Source organism: Astatotilapia calliptera, chromosome 11 (assembly GCF_900246225.1).
Source record: "Astatotilapia calliptera chromosome 11, fAstCal1.2, whole genome shotgun sequence".
NCBI lineage: Eukaryota > Metazoa > Chordata > Actinopteri > Cichliformes > Cichlidae > Astatotilapia > Astatotilapia calliptera.
This window is the reverse complement of record NC_039312.1, coordinates 6,188,829-6,200,193: the sequence shown is the minus strand read 5'-3', so window position 1 is coordinate 6,200,193 and position 11,365 is coordinate 6,188,829. Positions and strand designations below refer to the sequence as shown.

At 41.8% G+C, this 11,365-nt stretch overlaps 1 protein-coding gene across 1 annotated transcript; it reads left to right on the top strand.

Moving 5' to 3' along the window:
- Positions 1-7,564: 7,564 nt before the first annotated feature.
- Positions 7,565-10,239, top strand: kcns2 (potassium voltage-gated channel modifier subfamily S member 2). The gene is made up of 2 exons (XM_026185545.1): positions 7,565-8,046; positions 8,324-10,239. The coding sequence occupies exon 2, from the start codon at positions 8,326-8,328 to the stop codon at positions 9,763-9,765; it is 1,440 nt and encodes a 479-aa protein (XP_026041330.1). The 5' UTR covers positions 7,565-8,046; positions 8,324-8,325; the 3' UTR covers positions 9,766-10,239.
- The last annotated feature ends 1,126 nt before the right edge of the window (positions 10,240-11,365 follow it).

Below are 11,365 nucleotides of genomic sequence, written 5' to 3'. Positions count from 1 at the left end.
ATATGGTCACCTATGGTCACATTTAAAACTCTCAGGTTGACCTCATATATTGATTGGCACATTGCTAACATCAGACACAATTAGTGACAAATTACTGCAGTTTGCATCTTGATATCCAGTACTGGACACTTGCATTGAGAGACAGATCTTACAAACAGTTATAAAATGTACAATTTAAAAACTCATTCTTGGTATCAATACACTTATAACTGATTTTTTTTTTTTTTTAAAGGCAATTAAACAACTTAGAAGCTTTTTGTGCAAATCAGTTTCAATAAGATGTATTATAAAGTTATTCTGAAGTATTCTGGTTGTCAAGAAATAATAATGGTTTACACAGAAATAAGTGATACTAACACACCAACTATCTACTCCTCCTCACTTTGGTAATTTGTGGTGGCCGGTCAGATTCCCGAGCAGAGCCTGTGTAGTTTACTGGTAATGTTTATCATCAGTATAACACTGAGCAGCATTAGTAAAGGACTCAAAGTAGATGAAAACATAGAAATACGAGAAGTCTCCACATCATTAAAGGGTTGAGGACAGTCAGTGTTTTAATGTGAAAGATGCGGTGGACCAGCTCCCATCTGACTAAACCCAGAACTACATAAAGGTGAAGCGCAGAAATAAACACTGGTATCTGTGCACTAAACACTCATTTCCTTGTGTGGGCAGACCTCTACCTTGTGCACAATATGTTATTGTTCCAATTACTATCATGTATCTGAGTCTGTATGTAGGTCAACATGCTGCAAGTGTTCCACATTATTCCATGTTAATGCTTGATACCTGAGCCAATTTGTGCTTGCCATGTTCAGCGTGTAGACTCCAGCCAGATGGACACAGGCTTAGTAATGTGTTTAATATGTTTTATGTATAATTACTGGACTTCAACTTACACTCATACTCTCAGAGCTGGGAGCAGAAGAATAAGCGTCTCCGATTTCCATCTGTATTCATCCTGCTCCTTCTCTGTCTGCGCTCTGTCCGGAGTCAGCCAGCTCTCTCTGCCATAATAATCAAGAGCCGTTTGATGTGATTACTGTGGCGTGAAGTGGAAGACGATTGAAAGCACATTTTATTTCACATGTTGAAATAACATGACTAAATAGATTCTCCCTCTTTACTATTTCCATAAATCTCCTAGGACCCTGCTGGTTTATCCATCAGTGCTGGCAGAGATTTCGAGTGAGCTTTGAATGACAACCTTTGTCATGGATACAGGGCCGTGACATTTTCCCCAGTGGTTGCTGACCCCCCCCCCCCCCCCCCCCCCCCCCCCCGCCCAGCGAGGCTTCAGATGACACACTGATGTTTTCAGTCAAAGATGAGGTCAACACACTGTTGAACTCTGACCTCTAATAGAGAAAGATGTTGGCAGACTGAAGCGGGGAAAGATATGGATGAAGAATAAAAGATATATGTGAAGGGGGAAAAGAGGGATATAAAATGTTAAGAGAGACACATAAAAACAGCGAGGTTTGGGAAAGAAAGCAAAGGAAAGAGAGATAAAGGCAGCCAAGCAAAAGATAGGGAGCAGCAGATTTAGTCAACACAGACACACAAAAACTCCTACACGCTCACACTTGAGCCTGCACCTCAGGCTTTAAAAGAAAGAATAGACAGATAACGGCAGCCATATGTTTTTCTTTCCTTGTTGTCTGTCTCGTTCTCATTCTCTCCTCTCTATGCATGCTTTATGTACACTTTGCTTTATCTTCTTCAAATTAGCTCACTTACCAATAGGCAGCAGAAAATGTCTCTCTTAGGAGATAAATGTACCGCCTCATCTCGACCATGTGGGTATGATTACTGAATATGAAATTCAAAGTTGAAGAATTGAAACTGGCAGAATGATTAACAGCTCTGTATTTAATTCAGACACACTGTAAATTGTCTCAAAGGTTTAAAGTCGTGGCTTAAAATTCAAGCTGTCAAGCATTTTAATGCAGAGGACATTTTATTTTCTTTATCTACTGTTCAGCTGTTTTGGTTAAGACATAAAAATAAAGCTGTCTATTATTTTATGATTAAATTTATAGCTCCATCAAAAGATATGAGATGTGAATGAAAGCTCACCAAGAGTGCACAGAATGAAAATGGGAGTGATTTAAAGTTCAGGAGGCATTTTATTGAGACTTTGAAAAACAAAGGCCTGCATATATGTGTATATATGTGTTTTTTGTCACAGTTTTTGCTCCTCCTGAAGAGCCAGCTGACTAACTACAGTGCACTGTATCTAGATATTTGAACTGTTGTTTGTCAGAGTTTAAAGTACAGGAATATATTTATCCGAGTATGGCATTTCAGAGCAAAATATGTGCCTCACATCATTTATTTGACAGTTCTTAAACAGTCTAGTTTATGATTTTATGTGAATTCATATAAAATCACAGACTTATGAGTGGATTTTGACCTTTTAGCTCATTATCTCTTACCAAAAAAGTAGCTGTCGTTGGAGAAAGCCTGACCTTTTAGGCCTAAAAGGTGAACATATTTTGGATGTCAGGGAGACAATTCTCTAAACTTTTTTAGGTGATTATAAAATATGTTTGCCTATGAAAGCACATTTTCTGCATTTTACAAGCAAATGCAACAAATAGACAAAAATCCCCAAACATGTCCCTGTGATGTGCTGTCATTAATCATGTCAGAAGCCCTCTCATGTGTCTTGTGAGCCTTTGGAGACAGCCTGACCTTTTAGGCTAAACTGCCTAACTGTAAACAGCGGTCTAATAATTCCCACCTCGATCTGCAACAACACCAAAGACTATTAAATCACAGATGCACTGGTGCCGATATCCCGATGTAAGGCAACTGCAAGAGACATTTTTTGTGCAGATTTTACACTTCATACTCTGATAATACTTTTCATAAATAAAGATTGTTCACTTTTTCACTTGTGTATCGTTACTTCAGTGTACTGGGAGTGGATAGTACTTCCTCCACCTTTGCAGGTTTCTAATAGCTGACTAAACCAAACATGGAATGAAAAATGAGACTTAAGGATTGATCTAGAAAGTGCGATCTGCTTTCATCGTGACAGAAGATCTAAAGAGACTTGTTGAGGAACAAGTTACGGGCAATAGTTCATCTGCTACAAAAGCGGCACATTAAACCCAACCATGCGAGTGAAAAATGAACCAAAAGCAGCCTGTTCTGATGAAAAGCAGAAGGTGAATAATCGGCAGATGATAGTCTTTTATCACAAATAATTTAGCACAAAACCGCCCCAGTAATCCTGAACAAAGTCCTAACGTCATTTGCTATTACAAACATCAAGCTTGCTCACCAACGTTAATTAAATCCAGGGAGGTGTATGTGTGTGCTGTCGGAGATAGCATTCAAGACCGATCAAGCTTGCAGAGTGAGGAGGCACCTATATTATCACCTAAATCAGATACCCTGCACAGAAAATGGGCCTTTTCCAACACGTGTACACACACACACACACAAATAAAACTGACTGCCCTCTAATCCCAAGATGCTGACATCTAAAGCCATCCAAATGCAAAGACATGTTGCTGAATACATTAGCTTTAAAAGGCACTCCTGCACAGTGAGAGGAAATACTATAAGAAATAATCAAATAATACAGACTACAAAAAACAAGGAATCACAGTCAACAGAGGATGATACCGAGGCAGTCAATGAGATCCTGCTGAATGATGATAATGATAGACTAAATAGGATTATACCCACAGCACTACATTCCCATGCAAACACAGATGGATCCCACAAGCGAAAAGAGAAAGTCTGTAATTTTGCAATATTGTAATCAGCAGAGAGTGGTTGTTTGTCCTTTCTAGGCTCTTGTTAAGCTTTCCAAATCCTGCAGAGCTGCTGTGAGAGGGTGTCAAGGATCTGCAGAGGCCCACAAGATGATCTATAATACCGTCATATAGAGCACTTTTTTTGGTTTTCATAAAACCCTAAAAGCAGAATGACAATGCAGTGCATGAAAGAAACTGTAAAGACCCAATCTGTTCAGGCAGTCTCATGAGTTTGCACACTCATGTTAAGCTCCAATTGTTGGGCAAAAAAAACGTGATGAAATATTAATGTTCTGCCTGCTTGGGGAAAAATATGGCAGTGAAAGATCTTATTTAGTTGTAAACAGTTCCAGTGCTGCCTGTGGCCATTATATTTCCAAACAAGTGCTGCAATACAATACAGTGAGTAGGAAATTGCATCCAATGCTCCTAAATGTATTTCAAATTGGAACTAAGGCCCGGTATCTTCAACAAGATGGCCAGTAAATGATGCTGGAAAGAACGAAAGCTAAAACGATGGTAGTGGCACGAGCTGGGGGAGAAGTAGATGCTGTCAAAGCTTTCACTAGATTCAACAGAGCTTTATAGCGGCAACTTATAAGTTTGTGCTGCGATGGAAAACTTCAAACAGCACAAACCAATAATGCTCTATTTTTCTTGTGGATTGATTCGACAGCTTAGTCACAAACAATTTACCTGCATCAAACCTTTTTTATGTGCAAAATCTCTCGTGACAAAGACCTAACTGATGGTATACCACTAAGAATTCGCCCAAGAAAAGGCAGCTTTTTCTCTGCAGGCACTATCGCCTTCATTAGACATGCTGCCATGTGTGAGACCAAACCTTCAGCTCTTAATCAATAAAACCAGGGATGCTGGGCAAGGACCTTAGCTCAGCCTTTGATACTGTTAAGGTTCAAAATATTGGGGATGGAGACAAGAGAAAAAACCACAATAACAACACTGGTCCGGCCGGGTTGAGTCAAACGATGATTTTAATGAACACACGCGTGGGAGATGGACACTGATGCAGACAGCCTCAAAATCTCAAAATGGTGGAGCATTGCTCAAACTTTTATAGCCTCTGGTGCCTCCACCTTATCATACAAAGCCTAAACATTCACATGCTTTCTCTCACACAGCGCCTAAGCTACGACCTTGGCTCCCTGTTTATCTGCTCCTGCTGAAATGGGGCAGAAAACTCCAGCACACTCTGTTCTCTTCTACTCAGACAAATTAGATTTCTTATAACTCAGCAGTATAATGCATCATAAAACAATATCATTCATTCACAACAAGTCAGCAATTTAATGTAATGCAAATCAGTTTAACTAATGCAATAGTTATCAGCTTCTTCTAATTCAGGAGAATAATGCAAACTAAAACTACATAATAATTCACAATCTTTAATTCGGGGTATAACATGGCATAAAATAATATTAGAATCTAACAATACCGTTGACCATCAGATCTTAATCCATCGCTTAAATTGCATGGTAGGGATATCTGGATCTGTTCTAAAGTGGTTCACCTCATTTCTGGAAGACAGGACGCTCCTAGTTTCAGTGGGAAACTTCCAATCAGACGTGGCGAAGTTTCTATGTGGAGTTCCACAAGGTTCGGTTTTAAGCCCCCTGTTATTCTCACTATATATTCTTCCCTTAGGCCGGATCATTAGCGGTTTCAAAAATATTTCTTATCACTTGTATGCAGACGACATCCAATTATACATTTCTTTTAAATCTTGGGAATTAGACAAGCTATCCACTCTTATGGACTGTCTTAAGGAAATTAATCTTTGGATGACAAACAATTTCCTGCAACTGAACGCAGATAAGACAGAGTGCTTAATCCTTGCCCCAGAGAATATCAAGCCCCAAATTAGTCAACATCTGGGTGCTTTTTCATCGACGATAAAAGCCACTGCTCGGAATCTTGGGATAATTTTTGACCAATCTTTGTCCTTTGACGTTCATATTAAATCCGTGACCCGTTCCTGCTTTTTCCACTTAAGAAATATTGCCAAACTCAGGACTATTGTCTCCACAACCGAGCTGGAGATGCTTGTCCACACCTTTATTTCCTCCCGGCTAGACTATTGTAATGCACTTTTCTCCTGTGTATCTAAGGCCTCACTAAATCGGCTCCAAGCGGTTCAAAATGCTGCAGCAAGGCTTTTAACCCACAGCAATAAATTTTCCCATATCACTCCTATACTAAAATCCTTGCATTGGCTTCCGATTGGGTATAGATATAAGTTTAAAATCCTCACCTTTACGTTTATGTCTCTACAAGGTGAGGCCCCCATCTATATCTCGGAGCTTCTCAAACCCTATTCTCCGAAGCGGACTCTTAGATCCACTGATAGTGGTCGTCTATCTATTCCACGGACTCGTCTGAAAACAAAGGGGGATCACGCTTTTCAAACCCTGGCTCCAATACTGTGGAACGGTTTACCCTCCTCACTACGCACCATCGACACGGTGGCCTCTTTTAAAAAACAGCTTAAAACTCATCTGTTTAGACAGGCATTTGGGTAATGTTAATGCGTAATATGTTGTTTTATTTTATATTTATATTGTACTATTGCTTGTTTGATATGCTTTTATATTTCCTCTATGTTGCTATATTGTTTGTTTGACATGTCTTCATGTGAAGCACTTTGTAACAGCGTTTTTGTCTTAAAAAGTGCTATATAAATAAATTTTACTTACTTACTTACTTACATACATCTGCGCAAAAATAACAACAGAGGGCATTCAGGACGCGTACAAGGTTTCTCTCTAGTTCAAAAAGGGCTATTTCAGCCTAACATGAGCAGACAGCCTCGAGATTTTGGAAACCCAGTTCATTTTACTCATCATGATAGTTTCTTCTCAGTCTGTTATTTTGGTGTCTTCTGTGATGCTGATGGAGCTTTAGAAATTTGATGCACTAGAAACTGAAGGCCTTACTTTGGCTTTCTCAGTTTGGGCCTTGAGAATTCTTACAAAATCGGAAAGTGAATTTTAGGGTGTGTGCATTTATCTAGTTAGCAAGACAAAAACGAGTCACATGAAATGAGGCTGGAGCTATAGCAGTCATAAAAATCAGGACATATTTATGGATATTTTGGCCATTTAAAGATTTTTGTTTGTTTTCTTTGTTTTTTCATTTATGTTAGCTGAATGGTGTGTGTGTGTGTGTGTGTGTGTGTGTGTGTGTGTGTGTGTGTGTGTGTGTGTGTGTGTGTGTGTGTGTGTTTGTGAGCGTGTATTTATATCTGTGTGGGGATCAAAAATTGGAAGTTTACTATACTTGTGGGGACCAACAGCCATTATGGGGGTCAAAATCCAATCCCCACAAGTTTGAAGGGATTTTTAAGACTCAAAATATGGTTTTAGTGACAAGGTTACGGTTACGGTTAGGGTTAGGCATCCATTTTTCATGGTTAGAGTTAGAGTAAGGGGCTAGGGAAAGCATTATGTCAATTAAATGTCCCCACAAGATATGAATACCGTGTGTGTGTGTGTGTGTGTGTGTGTGTGTGTGTGTGTGTGTGTGTGTGTGTGTGTGTGTGTGTGTGTGTGTGTGTGTGTGTGTGTGTGTCTATTTTTATTACGGTAACAACATCAAACCTATATGCTACCACATTTGCTGGCTCCAAAAAGCCACTCTCCAGTTATTGTGATGTTGTGTCTGCCTGTGTGTGCGCCTTCGTTGGTTGGCTACTCCCTCTCTACCCGAATCTGCACCTCGCCCTTCAGCACAGTGATGCTGAGATCACTTCGGGAGGGCGGTGCAGAGGGAGAGCTACGTGTTGCTGCTCAGCAACAGATAGAAAGGAGAGAGAGAGAGAGAGAGAGAGAGAGAGAGAGAGAGAGAGGAATTCCCTCGCAGAAATAAAAGCGTCTGCCAGGGCGTGTATCAGTTCCTATGGTTCCCAGAATTTCCTGTGATAAGTGTAGCCGATACCTGTAGCAGGAGGAGGGGGAAAGCCCAATGGATGAAGGATGTAAGGGCTGCCATCTACAACAAGCCTTCGGGTATATTTGAAGATCTTTGCCTGGAGGCGAAATTATATTTGATATCGCGCCGACTGCGCTTGAAATAGGCGTCCACCTCTACCAAATAAACCTGGCACAGAGCCGCTTCTCTGGAATCCAGTGAACAAAGGTCTCGGCGTTTGTTGCAGGCGCGCAGGTTACCCACAAACTAAAACGTGCCATCACTGGAGCTGAAATGCTGTTGAGTCTTCTTTCCGGAGGATTCGGTGAACTGGACGCGCTTTAAAGTAAGTTCTTACAGTTGTCTTTGTTTCGGCGCGGCTAAAGCCGAAATCCTTCCTGTTTTCTTCTCGTTTATTTCATAGAACCCACGTGGCTCTAACAAAGGCTCATCACTTTGGTCTTTCACATTTAAAAACAAGGTTTATTAGCCTGTGAATTGATAAAACTGCAGTTCGAAAAACAAAAACTTCCTCTTGTGTTTTCCGCTTTGTGTCTGCCGTCTGTCGCCCATTCTTTCTGTCTCTCTGTGTTTCGTGTGTCTCTGTGTATTCCTCTCTCCAGATATGACAGGTCAGGTCCTGGGGGAACCGTGCGGCGGGGCTCACACGGATGAAAACGCCGCCATCCGCATCAACGTGGGCGGCTTCAAGAAACGTCTCCAGTCGGACACTCTCTCCCGGTTTCCCGAGACGAGGCTCGCGCGTCTGCTCCACTGCCAGTCTAAAGAGTCCATCCTGGAACTGTGCGATGACTACGACGACACGGAGAAAGAGTTTTACTTCGACAGGAACCCAGCGCTCTTTCCATACGTGTTGAATTTTTACAACACGGGGCGGCTGCACGTCATGGCAGAGTTGTGCATCTTCTCTTTCAGTCAGGAGATCGAGTACTGGGGCATTAACGAGTTCTTCATCGACTCCTGCTGCAGCAGCTCCTACCACTGTAGGAAAATGGACCAGGACCGGGAAGACTGGGATGACCGCAGCGATGAAGGAAGCACCACTTCATCTTTTGACGAGCTGTTGGAGTTTTACAACGACGCCTCCAAGTTTGATAAGCAGCTGTTCGGGAGCGCACGGAGGCGCATCTGGTTGATGCTGGATAACCCCGGCTACTCCGTGGCCAGCCGCATCATCAGCATCCTCTCCATCCTGGTGGTGCTCGGCTCCATAGCCACTATGTGCATGAACAGTATGAGTGAGTTCAGCCTGCTGGACAGCGAAGGCCAGCCAACAGAGGACCCACGTTTCGAATCTGTGGAACATTTTGGCATCGGCTGGTTCACTCTGGAGCTGGTGGCCAGGTTCGTTGTGGCGCCAGATCTGCTGCACTTCTTCGATCATCCGTTAAATGTGATAGACCTGGTGTCCATACTTCCGTTTTACCTGACACTTCTCATAAACCTGGTGGTGGAGAGCAGCCCCGCACTGGCAAATCTAGGACGCGTTGCGCAAGTGCTGCGGCTGATGAGAATTTTCCGCATCTTGAAGCTGGCCCGTCACTCCACGGGGCTCCGCTCCCTGGGAGCCACACTCAGGAACAGCTACAAAGAAGTGGGGCTTTTGCTCCTCTACTTGGCAGTCGGGGTGTCGTTTTTCTCCGTAATGGCCTACACGGTGGAGAAAGAGGATAACGAGGATCTCACCACCATTCCGGCATGCTGGTGGTGGGCCACGGTCAGCATGACCACCGTGGGATACGGTGATGTGGTGCCGGTGTCTATTGCCGGCAAACTAACCGCCTCTGCGTGCATCCTGGCCGGGATCTTAGTAGTTGTGCTTCCGATTACGCTCATTTTCAACAAATTCTCCCTCTTCTACAAGAGACAGAAACAGCTGGAGATCGCAATGAGAAGCTGCGACTTCGACGAGGGGATAAAAGAGGTGCCCTCGGTCAACCTGAGGAATTATTACGCACACAAAGTCAAATCCCTCATGGCGAGCTTGTCAAACATGAGCCGGAGTTCACCCAGTGAACAGAGTTTAAACGAATCAATACACTGAAACAGGACACTCTGTCAGTCAGGTCGGGTGACGCTGTTCAATACATGTGGCCTACCGAGGAGCTCTCCAGAGTGCTGAAATTCTCTGGACTGAGAGCCTGTTTCCTTCCACTGATGTCTGACCGTTTGCCTCTCTGTAGCTCAGTGCAATAATGTGTTCATTTCTGTGTCTATCACAATGAAAAAATAAGCAAATGTACAGCCTGAACATCACGTCTCGCTGTGCACTAATACAGCCGCTCAACAAACAGGCTAAAAATCTGACCCCATCTGATGAAAAAGACAAAGAATGCTGTAGTTGTTTACAGTGTCACACTGTAGTCCACTTTCCAGCTATACATGTTGTATAAGTATGTCTGAAGTAACTGTATCTCTTTCAAAAGAGTCTCGATGTATAATTGTGGTGTTGCAACAGTACTTCAGATGTGTGGTTAAAGCAAAGTGTATTAAATATACAATCAAACAAACAGAAAAATACATGACATACTTCCTTGTTTTTTTAATACGAGAGTTAGGGTCTAACTCCGATCCTGATTGAGGGAACACATGTAAGCCCGAGGGTTGGAAGGGGGATTTATAGCAGCAAAGTGACTGACACAATATCTGAAACAGTTTGACAGGCATGGCAACAGCCATTCAGAGCTGACATGTTGAATAAATCTATTCGCTAAGGATTTGATTTTTTTTAATGGGATCACCATTTCAGTTCCCAAGAGACAATTTTAAAATATTAATCAGTACATGTTCTAAAAAGACTATAAAACTATGGTCATAAAATAGAAGTTAGTCCACAGTAAGGGAGAACTGAAGAGAAAGTTCAGTAGTTAGTTTATGGTTATCACTGCTCTCCGGAGAATACACTATAGAGATAAAGTTCTAGTTTTACTTATCTCAGTGCTACGTTTCAATTAATTTTTTCACAGAAAGCAATTTGTCTCCAGCCCGTAAACTCAGAAGATGAATGGCTGTGACAAACCTGCATATTTCTTTCTTTTTTTCTCCCTCTTCTTCTTACTGTGTCCAGATAAAAACAAGTTTTATGATCCCACAGGGGGAGCATGCAGCTGTTTGGACCCCTCTCCCTTTTTCTGGTCAGCATTTGCGATAAGGAGCTATCCCACTGGACGCAATAACAGCAGCAGAAATTCAACAGAGAACACTCACTTAGTGTTATTGATTTCAGTTTAAAGGGTAAAGAGCTATTTGATACAAGTAGGCAGCAGCTCTTTAAATAAACAAACAAACAAAAAGTAACCAGATGAAAAAGTCAGTTTTGCATCATTTCATATTTCAGAACAGTTAACTGCATCGATTTCCATCTTTTTAATTTGAAGGCCATTTTTATTTTGACACCAGTTCTTAAAATGAGAAATGATCATTAATGCTTTGAGCTGAATCCTCTCCACATCATTGTGTAGCTGTGACTGGTAAAATTGTCACTTAATCAGTGTCAGTATTTTGTTTGTTTTTATTCATCGTACAAATAATTCATACATGCATGCACATTTCAGTGACTCGAACAATCAGACTCATTTGCTCCTGTGGCAGAGAGATAATTTGAAATTCATTGTCTCAAGATTAATTTGAGCAGACAGGCAGAA